Genomic DNA, 26,545 nt, shown 5'->3' on the forward strand with positions numbered 1-26,545 from the left:
AATCTGCTTTGAAAAGAGAAAGACCCAATAAAGAACACCAATTTCCACTCCGAGCCATTAAATACTCCATGCTGTGAAAGTAATAATAATAATATCCTATCCGGCTATTAAAAGTATGTTGTTCTTAATGGGGTCTAATGAGGATATCAATTTCCCAGTGCTGGATGGGTGATGGAGGGATAGAAGAATACCGAGATGGATTAACCAGGCTGCGGTGGGGTGGATTTTGTCCCGCGTGCAAGAGCCTGCCGCCCAGTCCGTTGGGTTTCACTCCCAACCTGGTCGGCGAGTGGCTGCTTTCGCTTTGTGAAGAGCTAAAGGTACTTTTTTGAAGAAAAAAAAAATAAATAAATATCTGGGCCACTCGTTTCTCCTGGGGGACTGTTCTGGGCAAGGCTGGCTGCGAAGGCAAGGTAGGTGGCATGGCCTTCTGCACCACCCCAGCGATGAAAGGAGGTCCTTCCCGTGGGTCTTCTTCCAACGTCTAACAGAGAAGCAGAACTTTGGGAGAAAAAAAAAGAAGCGGTTTCTGCAAGGATAGGGAGGTTTTGGCAGGTTTGGGCTGGTGAGCTTTCCCCAGCCCGGCACAACCTGCCGGAGCCTGCGCATCTCTGCCTCAGCTCTTCCCACCATAGCAAACGTTGCCCAGCTGCACGGTTCGAAAGAGGCGGCCTTGGACAATAATCCCAGGGAACCAAAAATAATCCCTCCCAGGAAGCGGCAGCCTGGCAAATCACTCCTCCTGCCTTCGTTTGCTCCTACGACTCAAAAGAGCATCAAAAATGCTCCCACTCAGCAAAGAAACATCAGGGTGGGGGTTATTTCCTGCGCCCGGTGGGAGCGAATATCCTCTTGCAGCTGATGCAAAGTTGAAGTTTGGCTCCCGTCAATCTCACGCGGGCGCTGCCGGCCCATCTTAGCAGCAATGAAATAGCTGAGTCATAAAACCCTCCCCTTCGAAAAATAAAAAAAAAAAAAAAAAAAAAAAAAAGAAAAAGGCGGAGGAGGGGGGAAAAAAAAAAAAAGAAAAAGAAAAAGGTGGAAGAGGGGAGGGAAAGGAACTGAAAAAAAGAAACCCAGAGCAGGGTCTGTAATGGAAACACTAAGCGACTCCAGCTGGAACATCTGTTCAATGTGATTTCCGTTCCACCAGCCACATCAAAGTCAGCCTCCTGTGAGTTATGCACCGAACATCACAAGTGGGATTAAAATCATGTTTAATAGTTTGATATGCCATAAACTATTTATACTGCCAGAGCCCGGTGGCTCTATGCACATCCAGCGTGCCGGGATGGGGAGGAGCAGGGTTATTGCTTATCCAAAGCCATTTGCTCCGAGCCTCTGCACACGCATACGCAGTTGCTCATTTTTACACCTTTTTTTTTTTTTTTTTTTTTTCATGGCAAGAAGGGATTCGACTGCATCTGTAGTTTTTGCAGGAGGTGGGAGTAAGAGAAAGAAAGCGGAGGCGCTGCGGACCGGGGTGATGAGCAAACCGAGGGCCACGTCGCTGTGCTGGAGGGTCTCCTGCTGTGTTTATCCTTGTAGCACTGGAGTATTTTATTCCCTTTTGTGCTTCCTGCTGGGGAGTGTGAAAGCCTAAGATGCTGAAGAGGCATCTTAGTTTGCTTCCAGCTCCTCATAGCCCGCAGACCGCTGAGGTGGAGGTTTGGAAGGGTTTGCCTGGGGCTCTGGAGGGGAGAGGGGCACGGAGAGGGCTCTGCGCCCCGCGGTGCCTGCAGCCCCTGGAGCTCAGCCCGTGACCCCAGCCATCGTTTCCCAGGGGCTAGTTTAAAAGAGCAGCAGCTGAGGGGTTTGCTCAGGTGCCACACTGGCTGCACCGCTGGTGAGGAGCGATGGTGGCCCCCCGGTGCCAGCGTGCTCGTGGGGATCCGTGGTGGTACCTGGGCGTGCGAGCGTTTGCATGGGCGCTCTCCTCCCGGCTGCCTGTGGGCTGGCTCTATCTGATTCCATCATTCAAATTAATTACAAGAAGCCAGGCAGGAATTATAATTGTAACCGAGTGGAATTACATTCTGATGAGTTACAATTTGTCTCTTTTTTTTTTTTTTCTTTTTTCTTTTTTCCCCTCCCTTTAAAATACCCCAAAACACACTCGCACGCACAAACCCACGCTATCCGTGGCACCCACCGCCTTGCGGGGAAGCTACCGCAATATTAGAAAGCCCAATCCCATTTGCGAAAGGCAAGATCAAAGACTTTAATTCATTTCCTTTGCTCTTTTTTTTTTTTTTTCTTTTTAATCTTTTTTTTTTTTTTTTATTTTGCGTGCAGGAGGAAGCCGGGTTCATTTTAATACCGAGAGGCTCCTCTGTAAATCGTAGGCATAGCTACTAAACCATCAAACAATGGGGAAGCTACTAAAGAGAAGTGTGATTCATACTTAACAAAGGAAGGTGATTAGCTGTTGTTGTATAACAATAGGGAAGTGTCAGGATGCCTGCAAATGAATTAGGAGCCCACTATATATCTCTGGGCTGTTATGTTCGGGAAGCTCATTTATATTCCCAACTGCGCCCATCTTTATTGTCATTTGAATTGCACATTTTAAAATGAGATTAGGGTAAATTGAAAATACCTATAATTTCCCCGTCATAATTTCCCATCGAGAAGGCAGGTGGCTTTGCTCACGACAAAGCAGGGCTCTGGCTGGGTAAATATCGGGGGGCCTAACGAGGTGGGGACGCGGCGGCGGAGGAGGAGGAGGAGGAGGAGGCATGGCAGCACCACGCCGCCTGCTGCCTTTCCCTCTCCCAGCCAAGGTCACTGCCCAGGCCACCTCACAGACTCCCCTTTTGTCCCCAGCTGGTGGCCTTGCTGCAAGGGGGATCCCAACCCATCCCACGCCGGGCAGGGAGAGACAGGCTGGGATAACGCAGGGTTGCTTGGGATGCTGTCCTACTCTCAGGACACAGACAGACTTTCTGCTTTCCACTCTTCCCCTGTAGCTCTGCCCGTGCCGACCCTTCCCGTGCCACCCCTTCCCGTGCCACCCCTTCCCGTGCCACCCCTTCCCGTGCCTTCACGCACAGCATCGCTTTTTCCTCCGCAGCTCCTCATATGCGTGAGGTTTCCCCCATTGCCATGACCTTTGCAAAGCGGTACCCAGAAGAGAGGTGGCGGCCAAGCTGTGCTCACGCCAGTGTGCCCAGTTAGAGCCTGTACCCTCGAGCAAAGGTGTTTCCAGAGAGCCAGGTCCCTACGGTGGAGGAAGCTGGTGGAGCGAGAAGCTGGCCAGGAAGCTTTCATCTCCTTGAGCTTGCATCAGAGCCATGGCTTCATGAGTTCACAGCATCCGAGCAGTAAATTGAGCATCATAGGACTCATGGAATTGTTCAGGTTGGAAAAGGCCTTTAAGATCCTCAAATCCAACTGTCAACCTAGCGCTGCCAAGTCCACCACTAAACCATGTCCCTCAGGCACTAAACCGTGTCCCTGGTGCCACCTCCAGCGCTGGGCTCCAGGCAGCCCACCAGCACGTGATGCTGAGGGAGGTCCCCTGGGCCAGTGGGGACCAACCGCTTTCGCATCCCTCAGGTCAGCAGGGCTGACCCCCAGCCCCATCTGCGTGGGTGCTGAGCGTGAGGGTGGCTGCTCAACTGCGGCCTTTCCCCGTGCTCTGGTTGGGAAGGATGTTGCTGAGATATTTAGGAAGAGGAGAGAGACAGCAGGTAGAGGGGAATACATAGCACATCCTTTTTTTAGGATGTATTTTTGCACATGCTGCATCAGATTCCTACTTTAAGGCCCCTTAGCTGGATCGATGACCCGGCCTCAGCTCCTATCCTCAGCCACAATGCAGTCTCCAGTGGGACAACTGGTTCTTCAGGCACCTAGAAAACCTCTCCGCAAGGCCGTTTCTTTCTGCTTTTTTCCCTCAAATGAGGTCACATCCTTAAAACCTAAAGCCGGAGGCGTAACACCTCCTCTCAGACATTGTGAAAAACTAAAACAACTCCGGATATTCTTATTCCCCATCTAAACGTTGCACCCTTTTCTCTTCTCGCTTGCTTTCTTGGGTTCTCTCTGAAGTTTTGTTTGCTGCTAAAGCGTTTAGATGCGTATCATGTAAAAAGAAGAGAAAGCCAGCAGCAGTTGGAAGAACCAAAAGGCCTGTGACACCAGTAAGTGCTCGGTAGAGATGATTAGGCTGATGAAAGAGCAGAAATGCCACTTTCAAGTCAGCGGATAGACAAAAGATCATCATTACACAAGGCGATATTAAATGGGAGCTTTTCAAAGAGGCAAGTTTATTTCCTTAAACGGCAATCAGAGCCGGCGTTAACATTTTTGAAGTGAAATGCCACATCGGATGGTGTGCGTGGCTCCTCTTCCTGTCTTCTTTAGTGAAGCCCTCCAAGACAAGAGCCCACGCGCGTGACATGAGCCTGTCTTACAAAGCCCTAAACATTATGTCACAGCGTCGAGGAGTCGCAAGGCGTTTGCCATGTTTTCTCACCACCGAGTTTTGCTTTCCAGGCTGAGAAGCCTGGCAGGCAGCGGGCAAGGGGATGCTGTGCCACGTCTTCTCCTCGCTCACATGGGCTTGTCGCTGTCTCTTTGCAGACCCGCCGCTGGTGAACTTGTCCGTGGAGCCGCAGCCCGTCCTAGAGGATAACACTGTCAAGTTCCACTGCTCCGCCAAGGCCAACCCTGCCGTTACCCAGTACAGGTAAGGCGTTACCCAGTACAGGTGCCCCCGCTCGCTGGCACCGCACATCTCACTCCAGTCCTCCACTGAGAGCTTCTTGCATTCCCCACCGTGCAGAGTTATTTCCTCCAGGAGACCCAAGAGCGCTCAGCAGCTCTGGCTGCAGTTCCTGGTGGCTATTCCACTTACTCCCATGTTTGTCGCTGCTTGGTGGTGGTTCTAGCTCATCCCCCTGGTCTCTGCTGTCCTCCGGCCAGGAGGTGCGATGGTTGGAGCCAGACACAGCGCCCGATCCCTGCAGAGCTGCAGAGACCTGCTGCGGCGCGGTCCTCTTCCCAGCATCCCCACTCCGATGGCTCCCTGATGCCGCTCTTGCCTTGATGATGTTGTTACATGCTGAGAGGCTCCAATTGCCTCCGCGTTAGGCCGTCTGCTACGTTTTGCTGCATGCAGCAAGTCCTCGGTCAGAGATTCATTGCCGCTTTGGAGTGGATTAAGAGGCCTGGCACCGAGCTGGTGGAGCCATCTGTTTGGGGACATAACAAGCAAAGCGCACCGAGTGAAAAGTCTATTATGGGAAAATTCCTTTTTTTTTTTTTTATTTTTTTGCATACTCTTTTATGCTTTGAACAATGCAGCTCCACCGCCGGCTCTGCGTAACCCTTAAGCAACCGCCGCTCTTAACCCCAGCAACATGGAGCAGAGCTCGGAAGGCGCCAGAGCAAAGGTGCCTGGGCTGGAGACATGGGTGGACATAGGGGATGGGCTCTCCTTGAGTGGGTAGGGTCATCGTTACCACCTGGGATCTTCATTAAGTGCTCCACTGAGCTTGGAGCAGGGCACGAGCAGTTGAGGGGCTCAGTTTGACGCTGTAAGGCTGTTGTAGGAGGAGAAATCGCATCACTCGCAACTGCAAGTTGCGACATCGGTTGGACCTGATGATCTTAAAGGTCTCTTCCAACCAAAACGATGCTATGATTTCCATGCAGTAGGTCTGGGATGAAGGCAGTGCGTGGGGCTCCCTGCCTGCACCCCTACACCGAGGCGGTCCCAACCTTCCCTTGATCACTAGTCATCAAGATACTGCAGGGCTGGATGAGCAGGACTGCAACCATGGCCGTACCCTGCAGCCGCGAGGCTCATTGCTCGCTGTGTTGCATTCTGTCAGTCTCGTTGGCTTCTGAAGGTGAGCAGATGGCTCTGCACCAAGTAGAATCGCTGTGGTGGGCTCTTGGCTACAGTTACGGGGACTGCTAGCGTTAGAAAACACCCCTTCTCTCAAAGGTTTCTCGGTCTAAGCAGACAAAAATATGGGTATGGAAAGTGGAGTGGGTTGTCGTCGCCCTTTGGGAGAAGAAAGCATCGTGCTCAGCCTCCCGGCTCCAACTCTTGGCCAGGAGGGCGCGTGTCTGAGCCAACGTGGAGACGTTTCACAGCAAGCAGGTAGACCCCCGTCCCACCGCTGCAATCAGCCGCTCATCACTCCTGCCTTGAAGTTATGAGCATGCACACGCAGGCGTGCAGTCAGTTCTGTTTTTGCAACAGCGTCAGTTGATAATAACAGAGGAGGCACCTCCGGGGACAGGTTACCATGACCCGCCTCCTGTTAGGCTCGTACGGCTTAATTAGTACAATCGAGTTTGCTGGTAGGAACGATTCCTTCCGGCTGGATATGTGCTATCAGCACAACAAAGCAATAATTGCGTTCCTAGTTACACAGAAGAGTTATTAATTTGAGAAGTCAATTAATGTCAAAGATACAAATAGCCCTGCTTTCATATTTACAGTTAGAAGGAAAACGAAGCGCGTGACAATCTGGGGAAGGATCTGGGCGAACATCCCTCGTGGGTTTTAACACCGTGATTGATTCTGGTACAGTCGAAGGCAAAACACAACCGCCTTCGGCCGAGGAACCAGACGGTGACAAAATTCCTGCTCCGAAGACGGAGCACTTAGCCTGATCCTCAGCAGTCGGGGCTTTCACATCATCTCCGAACCCACTCTGAGCTGATCCCCCGTACGGTGCAGCAGCCTCGAAGGATCCCGTCTGGGTTTTCTCCTTCCTTTTGGGTGTTTCCCCCCTCTGGGTGCTTGATTCTCAATGACGCTGGATTGCTTTTCTCCACCAAATAGCAGACGGACCCAACGCTCTTCTCCCATCTTTGGTGCCGTCTCGTTCGCGACGGGTTTTTGCTGTCCCCCGTCGTGGCAAATGCTGCCCACAGCCCTCTTCTTTCCTTCTCGCCCATCCCAAGGCCACGTGTCTCGCCACCCGCCCTGTTGCCCGAGCACTGGGATTTCTGCTTTGCGGCAAAATCGCTTTGTGGTTCGTTTCATGATGGACTTTGCTATCAAAACTAATTGCGCGGTTTTTTCAGGTTATGCTTTCTCATAAAAGGGTTTGGTTTTTTTGGAGGGAGGGGAAGAGGCGTGACAAATCCAAGCCCTTTGGGTTTCTCATTTCTTAAGTTCCTTTAACACATTAACAACACATAAGGCTTTTTCTCTACCACTGCGAGAAGCAAACAGGATTCAGCAGCGCTCGGCGGGACTTCCTTCCACTTAATGGCTCTGATTGATTGAGGGGGGATTCATTTCCCTTCCAAAAGATCCCAAAGCTCTTCACTAACTATGTAAAGGCAGCAGATGGTTTGGCACCGAAGCTTAGAGTCCTCCGGAGCGGGACATCCGAGCTAGGAGCCCCCTGCAGCACGCCGCTGACTGGGAGGGAAGGTGGGTAAAGGGGTGAGACGTGTAGAACCCCAGGACTGAGCTACCTGGAGGTGTGAAAAGGCAGAAGAGGAGCTCGGTGTCACCCCCAGGGCCACTCGGGACCCCGTCACTGGTGAAAATGATCTTATTCTGCCTTAAAACCAAACAATAGAGAGAAAGCGTGATTTTTTTTATTCTCCAGAGGGAGAGAACCAAATATACCTCCTGTGGCTTCCCTCGTCCGCAGATAGAGATAGCAGATCTTGGTCTTCAGCCGACGTTTATTTTTTAATACCTCCCAATATGTTTGTCAGTAAACAGTTCTGAACACAAAGGAAAAATGTCTAAACAACATAAATCCCCTTTTCTGGGCATAAATCCACAGCCAGCTCCGCGGGGCCGTCCCTGCTTTGAATACACGAGCAAGCCGTCCCCTCCCTTGAATTTGCAAGGGGCGATGGGTTTTGCGCGGGGTTCGCAAAAAAAACCCCGGGTTTGTCTGGCGGGGAAAAGCGAGCGAGGTCGAGCGTCTCACCCAAAGGCATCACCCCAGGATGCTCGGCTGGGAAGCGTCCGTGAACCGTGCTGCTCGTTAGCGATAAGCCGCTTAGGCAGTCCTGGGGTTTTAAGCACGGACCCCTCACTCTCTTCGTTAGGGTGGTAAGAAGCAAAATTCAGCAAAATTTCCCGGGAGACAAAAACCTCCTTCTGCCCCCACCCAAACCCCCCGTAGAGAATGTGGCTTTGATGAAATCAAGGCAGCTGCTTTTTCCTTGAGAGGTTTTCTTCCTGCGCTCGTATATAATACATCACATACGTGTGAGTTTTAATGCAAAGAAAACCTGGTTAGAAAGGAGCCCTTGGAGCGATCTGCTCCCAGAGCCAGCGCGGAAAGTTACAGCCTGCGCCGCACCTTCTCTTCTGGAGGGGGGTGGGGGTGGGGATTTAATGACATTTTGTCAAAATTGTCAGGTTTCCGCGAAATGTTTGGCCTCAGTGGTGTTTTCTAAGGGGAGAAAAAGCCAGAACCCCTCTGCCTTAAAATTCGCCGGCGCCTGACGATGTTGGGGGGCAGCCGGGGCAGGGGGGTCCTTTGCGGGAGACATGGTTCCTCCGCTCCTTTTCTTAGCTGAGGACACGCTGCAGCTGGAGCTGAAATCCCAGTCCTCCTCCCCGGCTGGCAGCAGCCATTCCTGGACGAGGAGCATCTTTCTTTCCCCCCGGGGATTTTGTTCGCCCACGATGTCACCTGGGCTGTCACTCGTTCTTATGGTCGCGGGACAGGCTGGTGTCACCAAAAGCAGGCGGGGGGAGGCGGGCAGAGCGTGGGTGAGGTGTCGCAGTGAGGCGTGAGCGGGGTGATTTTGGCATAGGGATGAATTAACCCTGGCAGCGAGGTTTTTGCTCGTGTGCGTGTTTTCCCTCTCACCGTATAGAGCAATCTCCGCACGGACATACCCTATGGCCTCTGTAGGGTGTTATACCCCATCTGGCCGGGGTTTATGCCATCTCCACCTGGGATCCCGTCCCCTTTGCAGCTAAAGAGCAGCTCAGCCCACCGAAACGCTGCTCCGCAGCTCCTGCCTGCAGCCTCTTCTGCTCGAGAAAGGCACAAGGGGACGTGGGCTGCTTGGCAGCACCTCCACCGATGCGTCCCCAGCTTCTTGAGCGCCGTGGCCATGGAGCTGGAAGGCCAAAGATGCTCCCAGGTGTCGCAGCGATGCTGGGGGAAAGCTGCCCCTTCTTCTCCCCTCGCCTGGAGCTGCTGCCTGCCTCTGCCAGCTCGTTTGCAGGCAGAGCATCGCGTAGCCGCGGTGCCAAGGCTGGAGGAGCAGCGGCAGCAAACGGCTCCACCAGGCAGCGAGCATATGTGCGGGCAAATTGCACCTCTAGTAACGCGCTTCCCACGCGCCTCTGCCTCTCGGTGGACGATTCTGGGATGGGGACGGGGGGAGGGGGGGGAATTTGGGAATTTACTGACTCTCTTTTGCTGCAAGCAAACGGGCAAGAAAGGGAAAGCGAGAGAGAGTAATTAGCTGTCGCCGTTGTTCTGCCACCTGTGATGGCGGGTAAAATTAATGGAAAGCAACAGAAGTCAGGGCTACGTGAACCGACTCACAACCAGGCGTCCTCTTTGCTCACTTCAGATCTCTCTATTTGCCAATCTTCTCCGGGCTTTTGATGTCTGTTGTGTGTCTGTGGGGTGTTTTTTTGCTGTTATTATTTATCACTCGCAGTAAGAAAGAGAATCTTTAAAGTGGCAGAAGAAAATGGGAAAGTTTAATATTGCAAGAGGCAGAGTCCCTCAGCCTTTTGGGCTCCTCCGATGATGATTATTTTTGCAGAGCGATGGGGAGTTGGTGCAGGCAGGGCAATCATACCTATCTCACTCTCGCGCGTTGATGCAGTGCTCTCGCCCCCAAGGCTAGCGGGGACCTTGGCAAATAATGTTGTCTTTGTAGTCACGGGGTGGTGGAGGGGGAGGACATTTCGAGCCACCCTCCAGCATCAGCTGCAGTTTTAGGGAGCGTCGCACTTCCAAAACAAGGTGTGGGACCGGTGGACAGACAGACAAAGAGGGAACGAGAGAACTATCCCTCCCCAGCTGCTGCCGGGCGTCTGGCTCGGGCGTTGAGTACGGCAGCTGTGAACAACACGCGCAACTCTCCGTAATTGCGTGGGACGTGGCAGAAGATCCAGCTGATGCTGCAGCAGAAGCAGAGGTCAGGAGGAGATGGGAAGCATTTATTTAACAGCCACCAGGGGAACGGTGCTACACCACTTCTTCTCCCTGCTACAGCAGGAGCATTGCATTTTGTGTGGTCCAAGCAAGATCCACCTGCCCTTGTTGGGCTGAAGCTGAAGGTGCCACCTGCCCAAATACTGATGTTCCTGCATCAACCAGCTTGGTGAACCTCAGACGCAGGTCGGGGGTTGAGCCGCGCCGTCTTCCCAGATCACAGGGTGCTTGGTCAGGCCGTGCCCAAGCTCCGAGCCAGCCCATGGTGTCCCTCTGTCTTCAGCCCCACCATCGTCACCGATGCAGCCTGTGGCGTGGCTGGCAGCAGGAACGTTGTTTGTTTGTTCGCTCAGTGGGCTCCGGTCTGCAGAAAAGACCTTCTTGTTTGGTAAACACTGTTTTATCTTTGATCCAACAGCGTGCTGTCCCTCATCAAATATTAATCCAAACTGAACTGCTTCTTAAAGAGGTTTTCTTTAAAGGTGGTGGCGCTCGAATGCACCTGATGGGAGATGGTGTTCTCACCTCCCTTTGTGCAGGGGAAAACAAAGAGATGTGACTTGTTGCTGTTGCAAAGGGGCAACAACAGGGAAGAGATCCAGTGCCGGGTCTGGTCCTCCAGTTCCTCCTGCGGTTGGGATGCAGGGTGGGCATTTCCCACCCAGCCTCAGGCAGATGTGGGGATGAAGAGCCCAAGCGCCTTTGGTAGATCTACTGCCTCCACGAATCGTATGTCATGCCCCAGTACGGGTCTGCGAGCGTTTTGGCAGTTTGTTTCGGGGGAGAAAGGGTTTGTTGGGATTCAGGTATATATGGAAAAATCGCACCTGATATCAAGGAGCTCTGAGAAGCGAAGGAGAAAATAACGATACGCATCAGCTGTGCTTTGGCCTGTCTGTCTTACACCGCGTCATCTCACAGGCTTTCATTCCACAGAGATGCGTTCCCACGTGTTGCTTTAACAAACCCAGAGGAGAAGTTCAAACGCCACAGAGAGTGTTGCTGCTCTTTTTAGTTTGGGTCTCGCCTGCCCAGCTCTGGGACCTGCTGGCATCTTACCAGACTTATTCATGAGACCCTTCAGGCTGCCACGGAGAAGTCAAGTTCTCCGAGAGCGCCTGCCCCGTGTCCTGCTGGAAGCAGCACCGCCGCGGCTTGAAAGTTTGCTCAGACATTTGAAGCAGCTCCCTCGTGGCTCTGCTTTGCTACATGGCAAAGAGCCAGTGGATAAGAGTGCGTGCTGCTGCTCGTCCAGCGCTGGGTGGGAGAGAAGCAAAGCCAAGAGCGTTAGAAAACTGGGAGAGCCTTATCAAAGGGATGGGGAATGGAGGAGAGAATGAGCAGATGGCCAACCCTTGCTTGGCTTGCGTGAACCGTTGCACCTTTACTGCTCCAGTAAACGTGGCTGGACCATCCATCAGTCCATCGTGGGCTCAACACATAGACCCAACTTCTCCAAAACGCCTCCTCGAGGCAAGAGAGCAGAGCCAGCCCCTGCCCTGGGCATGTGGTTATAGCAGAGGAGGAAGCCCAGAGCGAAGGTCAGCGAGTCGCCGATTCCTGTGCAGTACCCATCCCTATTTCCTCACGTTCGCTCCTCAGGGATCAGACCTGTTTGGATGGGGTCCCCCATGCCAGAGGGCTGCCCCAGGGATGCGTCTGAAGCAGGATTCAAGTGAAGGGAGTCAACCCCCATGTCCAGGCAGTGAGGAGAGCTGGGCTGATAGATGGATGCGTCTTATTTCATCTGATCGTAATGAAGCCACATACCTCATCTATAGAGCCGAGGAATTCAGGTCTTAGGGAAGGAAGAGTCTTGGGAATTGTTTCCTGCTGCCAGGACCATTGAGCAGAAGGACAGATCTCCCCAGGCACTGGGAGCAGATCTCTCTTCCAGCTAGCTCTCCGTAGTTCTTTCACTCGGTCCGTTGGGCTTCTGGATGTGCGCAACATCTCTGTTCCCGGGAAAGGCACGTTTGAAGTTTAATGCTCTTCCGTGGCACCAAACCCTGCCTTTCCCATTTAGCTGCTGCAGAATATGTTCACAGATCCATAGGCTGTAAAGGCCAGAAGGGATTATTGGATCGTGGGAACTTGATGCAGAGATTCAGGGCGATGCATTTCATTGGCAACTTTTGATGGAGAAGTGGCAAACGACCCATTTAATGGGCACGCCTGGCGCTGCCTGCAGCCAAGCCACAGCAGCGGCCCTTTTCCCTATTCTGGCACTGTAAGACCTGAATATACTTCAGTATGAAATTCAGATGGCTTTGAAAATCATCTGCTGGGAGTTGGTGTGTTTGGTGTGTTGCTTACTTTCTTCTGCCCATTCGTGAAAGGCCCAGAATAAAAGTGAACATCCCCCCGGTACCCTGCGTCCCCCAGAGCTTCTGGTCCCCAAGACCACTACCGAATTGGCATGGTTCTTTGTCTCCCCAGCAGACTCCTCCAAGGAAGGGAGATCTGCAATATTAAGCTCTTATTAAATGACAATCACATCTCTATTAATATTTCAAAGGGACTGTCAAGGATTTGAAACACACTGCAGAGCAGCCAGTGACCGCAGACGAGGTGTGAAGTCCGTGGGCGCACGGGCACGCTCCCCCGTGTCCGTCAGGCTCAGTGTCACGCTCACAAGGGAAAAATACCCGGACATCTCCACTGGGGACTGCAAGGGGACCTGAGGCGGCCCCACGCGGTCCTGCAGAGCCTCAGGGCTCTGGACTGACCAGGAGGCTGCAGAGAGGGGATGTGGGGAGCAGCTCACCAGACGTCTGGTCCAGGCAAGAGGTATCTCAGCATCTTCGGGCGGAAGGGTCACTCTGGTTTTGCAGCTATTCCTTGGCACTCTTAGGACCTTCTCCCCCCAAACCAGCTCCCTCCTTCAGTCCCGCTTGGGGAAAGCGCTCACTTACGCCACTGTGCAGGCTCTCCTTGGTTTTGTTGCCTTCCTCCCCCCCTGCTCCCATCTGCTCCCTCCTCCTCCGACGGCCGAGGCTGCCGTCTGTCCAGCGGCAGGACGCTGCGAGTCCATATGCCGTCCCTCGGCAGGGCTGTCACCTCTCCCGCTGCCTCCCGCAGCCAAACTCGGCAAGGGAGGCAAGAGAAGCCGGAGCGGCGAAGGGGCCCGCAGGCATTTCACAGCAGCGACGGAATAAATCTAATTTATAGACATAACAAAATGCAGCTAAAGCGGGAGTTGAAATGAATGCAAAGCACACAGAGGTCTCAAGTTATCGGCACTGTAACATTTTTCCTGACTATCTCTGTTTTCCTGCTCGGGTTTGTCTTTGTAGCTTCCTCCCAGACAACTGGACCTTTGCTCTGAAGTGAAAATGAAAGCTGGGGAAAGAAAAAAAAAAAAATAACGGGAAATGAATTCTTCAGATCTCCTTCATGATGCATCAGCCCCATCTGCCAGCTCCCTCTGACAGGGAGCAAAGCGTGGCCGGGTGGCAGGCGGAGAGGGAAAGACAGGCTTTTAAAAAAAAAAAAAAGAAAAAAAAAAAAAGAAAGAAAGAAGTAAAATAAAAAGGCAAAAAAGGCAGAAGTAGCCCTGGTATCCCTGCAGCCGGGAAGTGCGGCTGCGCTGCCGGGGGGGGCTCCGCCAAGGCACGCGGCTCCAGGTGAGACCGGGGAGATGAGGTTGGAAGAACCTCCCTTCGCTCACGGAGGTGTGAGGACGGGGAGATTTGGCTTCCCGTTCCCCGGCTTGTCGGGGTAACGGGAACAAGCGGGTGGGAGATGTTGGGAGGCAGCTCCAGCTAATTAGGAGAGAGCGTAGAGGAGAGTCAGATGGCTGGAAAGGGAAAAGAGAAAAGGGAGGAGGGGAAGGAAGGCGCTTTGTACTCTCGAGCAGCGCTCCCTGATGCAGAAATGATTAAAGGTACCAAATGAAATGGATGCTGAAGCAGCCAGCCCAAACCGCTGCGTCGGATGGAGCTTCTCCGATGGAGGGGTTTGGCGGCGGGATTCAGGAGGGCTCAGTGAAACATGGGGTTCCACCATGGCCGTCCCCATCCCGGTCAGGACCACCAGCAGGAGTTGGCAGCCTCACGAAGCCTTACGGACTTTGCTCGCGCACTGCCGTTTCCCACCCTTGGATTGAACCAGTCCCCAAAACCTCTCATTTCCAGCAAACTTTGCACCCAGATCGCTGGGCGCTAGCAAAGACCTTACGGTTTGCTACCAAGCAAAGCTGCTAACACTTCTTTCAAACATCCGTAGAGCTCGCGGAGATCCGAGGGTTGCGTTTTCCCAGGCTCGTTGGTCACCTCTCCTTCAAGACAGGCTCATGGCGACTGGGAAGGTGACTGGGAAGGGAGCGTCATGTAGCCAGGTCTCCTCTGCCTTTGCAAGGAGAGGTGGCAGCTTCTCAAGCCTAATTTAGCAGTCTTTAATCTGAGTTATTCCAAACCACACTTGCCACTTCCTTCATGCGTTCCCGCAGGATGATGGGCTGATTTCACAGAACGAAAAGCCTTAAGCAAATCTTGTCACACAAGAAAATTGATTTTTCAAAACTGACTTTTACAAGATTACTGGTGTTTTTTTCCCCCCTCATCTTTCTTCTATATCGTTCCCTTCCAGTCTCACGAGGTGGCTTCAGATCTAAGGAAATTAGAGATGCTGTGACTAAATTGAAAATGTAAAAAGGGGGAGAAGGAGGGGGGAAAAAAAAAAAAAAAGACACCCATCACTCAGCACCTCCTCTCCTACTGCCGCTGAAGGATATGGCCGCGTGTGCTCGTACTTGAGAAGTAGCAGAGATGCCTCCTTCACCTCTCCTCCCGCCATCCTGACGTCAGGAAGGAGTCTGTCTAAGGGTTATGCCGGCATCTCACAGGGAACATCCCCTGGTGGGTGTTCCTTGGTGATCCCAGGCTGGATCACAGACGGGGGTTTCTTTCTCTCCCTCAACCCCTCCATTTTATTTTCTCTTTTGGAAGAAAAAGAGAGTTTCCTCCTGCCGCTCGATTTGGAGACATCTCAATGTATTTAGTTTAAAAAAAAAAAAAAAAGAAAGAGAGAGGAACAGTTGCCTTGAAGTCGTTTCAGTCAGCTTAAAATATGCTAAGCTTTTGTGTTTCTGCGATATAAATAATGAATCCTCTTACAGCTTCCGAGCTGGGAAAGACGTTGATTTAAGAGACCTTCAGCTCCGTTTGAGGTTTTTCTGCTTTCATGCCGGAGGCGGGGGACCGTGGCCAGGGACGAGCAAGGTGTGAACGATGAGGCGGGGTGTGCAAGAAGCAGCCGGGACGGGGACAGGACCCACCTCAGCCCTGCGGGTGCTTTGCTAAAGGATTTCACTTCTTGATTCCCTCTTTGCTCCTTTATTGCAGTTTTTAGGGGTCAGAGAGGGGTTTAAACGGAGGACGAAGCTGTTAGCATCTACCATCACCGTCTCTGCTCCGGTAAACCGGTGGTGAGTTGATAATTGCAGTCGGTCTCAGTTATTGTTCGTTTGACTAATTCCCCGGGCAGCATCCTTGGAAATGTCTCTGCTTAAAAGAGCTGTCAGGGTAGCTACAAAATGTAGGGCAGCACGCACGGCAGGAGTATAAGACAACCCGGTGGACACTGGCATCCCAAAATAAACCCATTGGGTCCCGCTCGCCCCCCAGGAACACGTGTCCCAGTGATTTCCCAGTACATGACTGGTCTTGGACGCTGGCAGTCAGAGGGCTCGTCCTGCCCTGTGTAGGTCATTGGCGCGTGGATCCGCTGCTTGAGCTTGGGCGAACGTCGCCCGGGCTTCCTCGCTTGGGAAGTCAGGCAGGAGTTGTTGGGAAACGGCAAATCCAGGGGAAAGCAAGCGAAACCTGGCACAAGCCGAGCTGGGGAAGTTTCCAGCAGGAGAGCCTTTCCTCCCCAAACCTGGGTGATTTTGGTAGCCGTGGCGAGGACGTGCCGTGCATCCTGCTCTCCACCTGGCATGAAGTTGTGCTGGTGTGCTTGTTCGCTGTAGACACCACCTAACCTCGCAAAGCCCATCCCAGAAAGACCCAAAAAGGGATTCCGGTCTCAGATCATGGATTAACTCTCTTAACTCCAGGTCATGAAGTTATCCCTGGGTTTGTGTTCCTGCGCAAACTCTTCTCTGGAAGCTGTTGGCAAATATTAAAGCAAAGGAAGACCGCAAGCTGTTGGCTCTGGATTAGAAGGCCATTTGTCTATAAAGCATCAAGCGATGCTTATTGCTCGGCTCTGCTTTGCTATTGAAGTGTGTAATTAAGGACTTGATGGTTTTTACTTTTGGAGACTTCTTTTTTTTTTTCTTTTTTTAATGCTGTTTCTTGTTGTTTTATACAGAAGACGATACATAATCACGTAGCTCTTACGGGTCAGTCTGTCGTACCAGTGCGCAACCACGTTTGATTATTTTCTCGTGACATGGCTGAGAAGAGCAGTGTTGTTACCAGGATGGTCTAAGAGGATTTGAGAGGCTTGGCCAAGAATAGTGACTTGAGCGTAAGTTTGGGGATGGATGGATGAATGGATGGATGGATGGACAGATGGATGGATGGATTTCGTAGTGAAAAGACGAACAGATAGGTGAACAGATCTTTTGGTGAACTTGCAACTTTATTCTACTTCTCTACCCGTACGTTGCCTGTATGTTTGCATTAGCACAACGGGAATGCATTTCTGGATATGTCATTTATTATTCCTCCTTATGAATTGCCAGATCCCCAAGTTCCTCACAGTTCAGCCAGTGGGAGCCCGTGTTGGATTACAAAGAAATTGCTGCCCTTGGCATCTTCTGTGAGAAGATTCCCACATAATTAGGACTCAGCCTGTCTTCACCTGGGGTGCACGCCTCTGAGCACAGTTGCCTCTGTTGATAATCCTAACTTGAATCATTTGATCTAGACACAGTTCGGCCCTGAATAATTAACTGTTCTGGCAGGACCGGCCAAGGAACTTGCCAGAGAAGGAGCTGTGCCTCATACCAACCTGAGGATGTGCCAAAATTCAGACAGATAGAGCCTAAAACGCGAGCCTGAATGATGGGATGGCAACAACAGGGGTCATGGGGAAGGAAGGGCTTTAGGGGGACTCGGTGAGTTTGCTCGGAGCTGGGGCTGGAAAGTCAGAGGGAGCCGGCTCGGGCTGGTGGGCACCGTGTCCAAAGCAGCGTTGGTCCCCCTCCTTGAAGACTTAATATAAACCTTGTCCTGAGGTCTCTCCATGCCAGTGAGAGGTCAAGCTGGTGCGTGCTGAAGCCCTCTCGTGCTACAGCGATCAAACCGCAAAGCCCGTGAAAACATCCCAAAATCAAGCCCAGATCAAAACCTCGGAGGAGCTTTAGGAGTCAGCCAAGAAAGAGAAAACCCTTTGAAAAGCCTCAGCTACCCAACAGGTCTCTGGCCATGCATGAATCCGATGTTCAGGAAGGCAGGAGTCATCCCTGCCTGCGTGCCCATCACTTCTGCCCTGAAGCATACGGATTAGGTAACTTCTGTGATCCGAAACATGCGGTCTCAGCCCAGTGCCGACTCCGAGAAACCCCTGGCAGCAGATTCCTCATGCTGATGAAGGGACGGGATTTTCTGTCTCCATTTACCACCCGCAAACCCCAAAAGAATTGCACGGGCAAGGTGTAAAGGCCACAAGCACGGGCGATGTTTTTTTAGGTGAAAAATAAGAGCTGTAGCGGAGGGAAAGGCGAGTCTGAACAGTTTCACAGCACAGATTCACTTTGCGCTAAGCAGGAGGATAAACACGGCGGCGAATTAGCGCTTCGACGTGCCAGCATCCATAAATCTGGCTAAAGAAATTCTGCTACGGGGGTGGAGTGGGGTAGGAAGACCCCAGAAAGGACTAATCCCGTTAAACGACTTGAGGAAACACAAACCACGTGATGAAATTGGATTACCCGATCCGCGCAAGAAATAATAGTTAAGCTATTAGTCATGTCTATTGTGTGGTGGGATAAGTCAAGACGATGTAGGCAGGAGAAATGAAATGCATCATCGCTGCCGAAGGGGGAAAATCCCCCCAGGAGAGGTGACACCTCCAAGCTCCATCCAGGACTAGGGGGTGACTCACATCCCCAGTATTTCCCCGGGATAAGCGGTTTTGGCAGCTGGCTGTCGTAGCCTGCTTCTTCAGACCCATCTGCATGGTTTTAAACTTTCTCTGCGCCTAGAAAAATCGGGGAATTAATGTTAGTAATTTACCCTGGGGGAAAAAAAGTACAGTTTTCATATGATCCTGTGACCCCGGGGCGAGGGGGAGAGGAGTTATTGCAAAAGAGGGTGGACTTGTGAAAGGGGAGGGGAAGAAAAGCATCCGTCGTGGCAAGAGAAGCGCCAAAAGAGGGATTAATGGGGACAGGACTGGTGTACAGCCCTCTCGTGGGAAGGGGTGGGGGAGGAGGGGGGATTTTAAACAGCGGGATTAAAAGAGCGCCAGATCTAAAGCGTCCGCGTTTTGGTTTGATCTGTCAAGGAAACGGCGCGATTTACAGAAGGAATCACCCCGCCAGTGAAATTTTGTGCTTTTCTTTCGAAATGGTAATAGCTTTTCCACCAGCGCACCTCCGGTTTCCTTCCAGAGGGAATGAGCATCCCTACCTTGTACCCCTTGTGCCGGGGAGGGAGCCGGGGGCGCACGATGGGACCTGCTTCGGCCACCACCTCCCTGCTGCAAAAACCAGTGTCTCTAATCCTCTACGGTCTGCGCCGCAGTGCTGCGAATATCAGTGGCTCAGGCACGTGGTCCGGCACGGGATGCACCGGGTGGGTATGATTTCTCGCTGTCCCCCGGCCAAGCCACCACCCATGGGATCCGTGGCCACCTTGCATCTCTGGCATGAGCAGAGGTCCGTGTGGCACGCTGCTCCCAGCTGGATCTTCTGCAGCTCCAGCTGCAAACCCCGGTCGTGCCCGGTCCTGGGGCTGCGGTGCGTAGCGTTACGCCATTGATTATCTGCACGGCTCATCAGCCGGCTTTAACTATTTACAACGGTTGATCAGTCAAGTCATTGACAACTTAACAGCTTTGTTTACTTCTTCCCCTCCACTTCTGCGGCCAATTTGTTCCGATCACTGTGCTAAGCAAAAGGCTATTTTGATTGTTTTCTCACCAAAATGAACCGCGGCTTGTACAGGCTGTGCCGGTGACGCAGCTTTAATTGTGCTGTCTGGGAGAGAGAAACCTTCTCACTCTGGTTTCTCCAGGCTCCTGTGCCGTGGGCGGCATAGACCTGGCACTCGGGTGGTCCTGCCCATCTCTGCTCCGGTATCTTGACGCTCTCCAGAGAGCTGGGCTCCCATTGCACATCTTCAGGCGTGATTTGGGGAGCTCTAAGAAGCCCCTCACTGATTTTTCCCACTCTCAGCACCTGCTGACGGCAAGGAGGAGATGCAAAACCCGGGCACCGGAGAGAGGCACCTCCCTTAAAGACCGCAGTTTGATGAGCAATCAGGCTCATCGCCGGCCTCCTGGCTTGGCAGGAGGGGGAACACCGAAGCTGAGATTAGATGGGAAATCAAGCCAGAGGTTTCTTCTGCACAGCGAGGTGTTATTATTATCATCAAAACCCCAGAGTGTTTAAAAACAATCAAACCCCAGTAGCGGCAACTGGTGTATCACAGCGAGCGCAATCAGACACCAAACATGACCTTGTCTGGGATTCAAGTCTGAATTCTTGAAATTCCGGAAAAGGTTGCAGTCTCTCTCGCTGTTTATTTGTTTCTGAAGAAAAGCCACATGGGAAAAAAAAAAAACAGGCAGAAGGAGATTAGCACACTCCGAGGTGCAGCATCTCCACCTTTAGGACCTGGGGTTCGTTTCCCGGTAGAGCCGATTCCATGTTGGGGACAGAGAGGTTTGGGAAGAGGCCGTTGTTGCAGCAGCCATCCATGGATGGAGCTTCATCAGGACAGGGGAGGCTGGAGGCTTGGAAGTCTCTCCTTGAGCATCCCATCTCCTGGGTTGGGGGTAACCACTGGTGGTCTCCGCCAGCAGCGCGGCTCCCCGGTGGGTGCAGTCACCCCAACCCACGTGCTGGAGGACTGGCCAGCCGTCGGCAAGGATGCTCAGCGCTTTCCTCAAGGCTCTGCCCTCCTGAACTTGATTAAAGCCCAAGCTGGAAGACCCAGCCTTGTAATTTAGATGGCGGAGAGATTACCTATCGCCTGCGCCGGCTGATAAATGAACCCGCTGCATCGGCTGGGGGGGAGGACGGCAGACGTGCGGCTGAGGAACCGCACAGGGCCCACACGTCTTCATTAGGGAGGGAGCAGGCAGGAGAGGAGGAATAACCCCATAGATCACCATTATGGAAATTTAGTCTTAATAAAGAAATAATTTGCGCGATGCATCACGCCGGAGCCACGCACGGGGGGTAGCGTGACACTGCTGGGGCTGTGTTGCTCAGTCAATCATTTCTCACAAGACTGTCACTCACGGGAGACGCTCTGCAAACGTGGAGCTGCCAACGTGAGCCATCTGCTGTCCTTTGCCCATCTTGGACCTCTGAGGGATGCCAGCACATCATCCGTGAAACACCATCCTTCTCCATCAGCTCCTCCCCATGGGGGACACCAGGGCTGTGGGGTACCCCATCAGCTCCTCCCCATGGGGGACACCAGGGCTACAGGGTACCCCATCAGCTCCTCCCCGTGGGGGACACCAGGGCTATGGGGTACCCCATCAGCTCCTCCCCATGGGGGACATCAGGTCTACGGGGTACCCCATCAGCTCCTCCCCATGGGGGACACCAGGGCTATGGGGTACCCCCCACCAGCAGCGGAGGGATGCAGGGTGGTGCTCGCAGCATCCCGCTGGCAGCCATCACGTACGGGGACAGCTCTCGTCTGAGGATGAGAGGGGACTGCCACATTACGGCACTAGGAATTAAAGGTACTGCTGGCAATAAAGCAACAAAACCCATTCTCCAAGCAATTTGTAGCAATTAATAGCCATTCCCAGGAATGAAATGTTAATTAATTCATTCCGTGAGCCATGCATTTATTTAAGGTATTTGTGGGTGTTCTTGGTACTTTTATTGAGCAATTAAAATGCGTCCAAGAAAATATTTATCTATTTTAAGTCATTCTTAGTAAACACAATTTATATGGCAAGCAACTGCTTTTTTTTGCATTGTTAATTAAAAATTACGATACACTCCACTTCCCCGGGTTGTACGCCATCAGAGCAGCCGATCTGCCGGGAGGTCTGGTTCAAGGAGCGCACGTGCTGCTGGCAACTGTGAAAAAACCCTCTCTGAGGAGCCTGCAGTATGGATTTAAGTAGTGCTTGATGGGGCATTTTAGAGTTTCAGAGAGCCCCGGCATCCCTGTGCTGCGGGGTGGGCGCTAGTGATGCCCTCCAGTTGTTCCCGCGCTGCTGGAGATGGCCATGGCCTGATGAGGAGCTTCATAAAGAAGAGCGTGTACAAGTCCTACAGCCTTCCCAGGGCTGTAAAGTAAATAGCTTGTTCAACGCAAGCTGTTTGTTGAAGAATTACAAGTCCTTGTACGGCAGACAGAGGAATTTATTTGTTACGGCGAGCTTGGGCAGCGCTCGGGCAGATGAAGTGCTCGCTGGCGATGCTCCTCTACGTACCGATGCTCTACAGGGCACGTCACGCTCTTGTTGCGAACGCGGTTAGGTCTTCATGGGCTCCACACGCCTGGAAGCCCAGCCAGAAATGGGGTCCCTGGGGATGAGTGATGGAGCTGCTGGGTAAAAACCCCTCGTGCAGGAGGAAACTCAGCTGGGTGTCTTCCACTGAGACCCTGGGAGGAAGCACGGGTGGCTTCGGCTTTCGGCGGGTTTCCTTCAGAAACCAGAGCAGGCCGCTGAAGAGACACTGATGTATGAAAACCAACAGAGAGCCACGGCATTGCTTGTGAGCTAACGTATCCCAAACTGTCCTTTCTTATTTGTTTGTGTGCACTTTTAGCCGGGAAGCGATCGATGGAGTCAGAAAAATGCTATTTCCTTGGAGAATGCCTCCTTAGAAAAGTCCCCCTCCCTCCTATCTTTAAGTGTTAAAAGGACCCAGTACAGGTGTGGGGTTTTTCTATTCTTTAATCACTGTTTTTTCATTGCTGTCTGTAATAATCCCTTTGAAGCTTGGATCGAAATATCTGTTTCCTGGTTGAAATTTGTTTTCCTCTATCACCCGGGCCGATTCAATTTCCGGAAGATACTGAATTGGGAAGGCACTGGGTACTCCCTCCGGAGAGGCCAGAGAAAAACAAACGCAGGTTAGAAATATGGGGAAGGAAATAACAAAATGAAACTCAGCCCGGAGGGGAAGAAATGCCCAGCTGGGGAAATGATGCTTGGTGAAGAGAAAGGAAGACGAGAAAATGTGCAAAGCCCAAGGGGCTGAGGGACAGCAGCAGATAGGATGCTAGGTGTGCGCTGGCCACAGGAGATGGGATACTGGGGAGATGTGGTGAATTTGGAGCTGGGTCCTCCAAAGGCTCCTGTCGGTGGTAGAGAGTGGGCAGTAAAGGCATCTCGTGGTGATGCTGCCACTGTCACCCTGTGGGGACCACTTGAGAAGCACGGGGAGACTGGGATGGGTCCCGTGGTGTCCCCTCTGCTGTGCCAACCTCCGAGACCTTCCCTGCGGCGTGACAAGCCCAAGGAAATCGTGGGAACAGGTCCTTTGGGCAGGGGGGGTGGACTAGATGATCTCCAGAGGTCCCTGACCGTTCTGTGATCCCCAAGGGCAGACCCTCACCGCTCTCCTGGGGCAATATCGGCACCGGGGGGGACACGACGATGCTGTGCTCCCCCTGCACAGCCCTGTCCCTACAGCCCCTGCAATATGGGGTGGCTTAGGAAGAAAACCAGCAGAAAAAAAAAAAAAAAAGAAAAAAAAAAAAGACAGGTGAGTTAGCGGCTAAGTCATACGAGAAGAGACTAAGGGAGGTAAATTTATATAGTCTGGAAAAGACCCTGGGCGACATGTTTGCGATCTATAAATACCTTCAAGGTAACAATATAAATGAAAGAAACCCCTGCTCGCAAGGGTGGTAGGACAAGGAGCGCTGGCTGGGAGCCAGGCTCCATGTAATAAGGCTGGAGAGACATTAGGGAGAAATTGTGAAGAAGCGGTGGAGGTGGTGGATGGGGCTGCTGGAGCATCCTCCGCGTCTCCTCGGCTCTGTTTTATTCAGATTCTGTTTATAAATAATTACCGAGAGGTTAATAGGTGAGTAAGGCATGTTACGGGCTTGTTAAAAACACGCGTAACTTGCCTTCTGGCTGTCCAGGAGCACATCACGGGAAGCTTTACAAGAGGGTTATCAGCTGTCGTTATTAAAAACCAATTTGACATTATAAAAGATCTATACTGCTTGTTCAGCCGCATTGATTTAGCAGTGTTAAGCCTTGGAAAACTGGAGCAAGAACCTTGATCTCTGCTGAAGCACGAAAAATTGCTGTTTGCGACACGTCTCCGCTCTCGGGAAATCCAGTTTTGCGGAAGCGGTCGGTTTTGAACAAATAGATAAAGCACCGTGCCACGGTTGTTGGCGGGTGTTTTCCCAAACCTCTGCAAAGTCAACCAACTCTTGGAAACCTTCCCCTCCACTTTGCTTTCTTTGGCAACGTCCGGGAGGATCTCACCTGAAATCTGCCCAGCTCGAACCCACCTCCTGACACTTCTCCGTTTGGTTTCCAAGCGCCGGTGCCCTCCGTGTCTCCGCTGGGAGGAGGATACGCAAGCAGGCTGCGAGGACATGACTCAGAGAGCTCACAAGTCACTTTTATCCTCATCTTGAAACCTCCTTCTTGTCCTTGGGAAGATGGTTTTGTTCAAAATAACTGGCCACGTGCCAGGCGCAAGAGAAGCACTGGGTTCCCCCATGGACTTGGTGCCACACTCACCCCATCCCATTGACTGCTGGAAGGAAAGGGCTTAATGTACCTGGTGCCTCTTGAATTAGCAGAAGAAGACCCTTCAGAAGCTGGAAATCTGCTCGTGGCTGAGGGAACAAATTTGTGAAAGGACCTTAAATACTCCTGACAAAAAGTAGAGGGTATTTCTGTGTTCAGCAGCTGAAGTTTCCCTGTCCCTCTAGCTTTCTACCTTCCCTCCTTGCTTTCTTTCATCAAAAGTTGCTGAGATGTGGCCTTCAAGCCTTTTTGACCAGCAAACCAAACAGGAGGCAATGAGGACGTGTCTCTTCTCCACCCCACAACCTGTGCAAAGCTTGGGGGGGTGAGATATCGGCGCTCTGGCAGATCCCCCCCCCCCTCTCTCCTGCCGCAGCCTGGCGAGGAGGAGCATCCCCAAGGGACAAGCTGCTGCCGCAGCTCTGGCAGATGCTCTCTGCGATGGGCAGCATCGTTCCTGCGGCAGGGAGGCAGCAGGGCAAGGCAGATCCCATCAGGAGGCGGGGAAGCGTGATGGCCAAGCCCTTACGAGTTGGGTTGGAGTTCCCTCCGGAAGGAGAAAGGCATCACCAAAGCATCGCTGGACCGTTCAAACCATTGGAGCAGCACCTGGCCGGTGTCGCTTGTGCTGGTTTTTCCATACAAGGAACCACCCTCATTAACACACGAAGCGCAGCCCTAGAAATAAAAGCGGCGTCTCCTGATTAATTATTGAAGGGGGAGTCCGGGGAGGGAGGGAGGGGAGGGAAGCTGAAGTGGCCAGTCAGCATCTGTTAGAGGTGCAAAGATAAATGAAACGAGAGAGCAGATAAGTGCATACAAATCAGCTCACATCTGTACCGCTCATACATCTCTTTCAAAACGCTTGTGTCATCAGATGGTGGGTGAAGCCTTGCAGGTCAGCTGTCCTGATTCAATTAGGTTCACGTTAGCAGGCGCCGGGGGAATTGGCTCCAGCAGCGCTGTCAGAGCGTTTTCCAGCCTGCCGTGGACCGGCGTTTCGCTCGCTCCAGCCCCGCGGCGGCACTTGAGGAATCCGTCTGTGCCCACAGCCCCTCTGTGTGAGTTCACTGTAGCTCCAGTTGTACCCGGTTGTCTTTGGGACAGCACGAGTCTGGCATTAAAGCAAGGGGAACTGATGGCGGAGCAGTGGGGACAAGCAGAGGAGAGCGGGAAAGGCAGGAGCAGGAGACCCGTGGGAGGACCACGAGCGGATGCTGTTCGCCTTGAAAGGGACAGCTTCCCCAAAACCGCCCCACCGACCCTGCGTGGGAAGCAGCATCCGGGGCTCATCCCTCCCAACGCCTGATGGGGCAGGTCCAGCTCCCAGCACCCCAACCCAAACATCCCAATCCATCCCGCGCAACCAGAGGAGGGCGGCCCCGAGACAACAGGGGGAGAGGTTCCTCAGGGAAATCCTCTTCCCTCTAATTTACCTGTCAGTTGTTTTGGGAGGATTATTATTATTTTTTTTCCCCCCCAAGGCTGCCGCCTGCGCTTTCTTTCCCTGCCCCCAAAGAGCGAGCGGAGTTTCACACCGCCTGACAGCATCTCCTGTCTTTCCCACCCGCTCCAGAGTGGCAGGTTGCCAGATGGTGCCCCATTAGGTCACATTTGCTCATTGTTTGGCAAACAGCGGCTTAATTCAAGTGCTGAGTTGACAGCTTGTTCTCCAAGACAATTTGCAAGTTGCAGTGTTGCAAATGCCAGCTTGGCTTTTCAGGGTAATGTTATTTCAGCTGCCTTAAAGGGATAAAGTTCTCTTTGATTGGAAAAAAAAGAAAAAGAAATAAGAAGAGGGTGAAAGTGGGGGGAAGCTGAAAAGGTTTTTAGTGGTTTTGATGTGGAAGGACCAGCAGTGCTGCTTGGCAAGTGTTGAGAAGGGCACTGCCCTCCTGGCACCGTGGTTCTCCATCAGAGGGTGTCCGTATCCCGTCCCTCCTATCACCGAGGTCTTCCACCCATGCCCTAAGGAATGAGGCGTGTTCCCAGTGAAACAGGCTTTTGCAGGGAAATGGCTATTTTGGTTTATTTTTGAAAGGTTTCAGTAGGGATATACGTATACGTTGCTTTGGCGTTACCTCCAAAACCTGCAATTGTAACCCATACATCCTGGGAGATGATGTAGGGACGATGCAAACGGTGCCGAGGAGAAGCGCATGTCCCTCCTAAACTCAAGGGCAGCAGCGGACACCCTACGGGCTGCTGCTCCTCAGCTCGACGAGCTGTGTGCTGGGCGAGCGTGTCTCCGCCATCATACACGTGTAAATGGCAAGCGACCACAACGATGCTCTTTCTTCCTCAACAGGTGGGCAAAAAAAGGCCAGGTTATAAAGGAAGCATCTGGTGACTTCTACGAAACCATCGTGGACCACACCTTCTTCTTCGAGCCCGTCTCCTGCGAGGTCACCAACGCGCTGGGCAGCACAAACATCAGCAGGACTGTGGATGTCTACTGTAAGTATTCTGTCAGCTTAAGACTGGCTTCCCAGGGCTAAGCAGGGCCAGCAGAGCTGCTAAAAATTAACAGGAAGGGGACACGGCTAGAT

At 52.4% G+C, this 26,545-nt stretch overlaps 1 protein-coding gene across 1 annotated transcript in view; it reads left to right on the forward strand.

Moving 5' to 3' along the window:
- Positions 1-26,545, forward strand: part of KIRREL3 (kin of IRRE like 3 (Drosophila)) — a 160,299-nt gene that overhangs the window by 107,511 nt on the left and 26,243 nt on the right. The window contains 2 exon segments of the mRNA XM_009890829.1: positions 4,588-4,693; positions 26,305-26,453. Of these exon segments, the coding sequence (XP_009889131.1) occupies positions 4,588-4,693; positions 26,305-26,453 (255 nt within the window).

The sequence above is a fragment of the Charadrius vociferus genome, unplaced genomic scaffold, assembly GCF_000708025.1.
Source record: "Charadrius vociferus isolate BGI_N301 unplaced genomic scaffold, ASM70802v2 scaffold858, whole genome shotgun sequence".
Taxonomy (NCBI): domain Eukaryota; kingdom Metazoa; phylum Chordata; class Aves; order Charadriiformes; family Charadriidae; genus Charadrius; species Charadrius vociferus.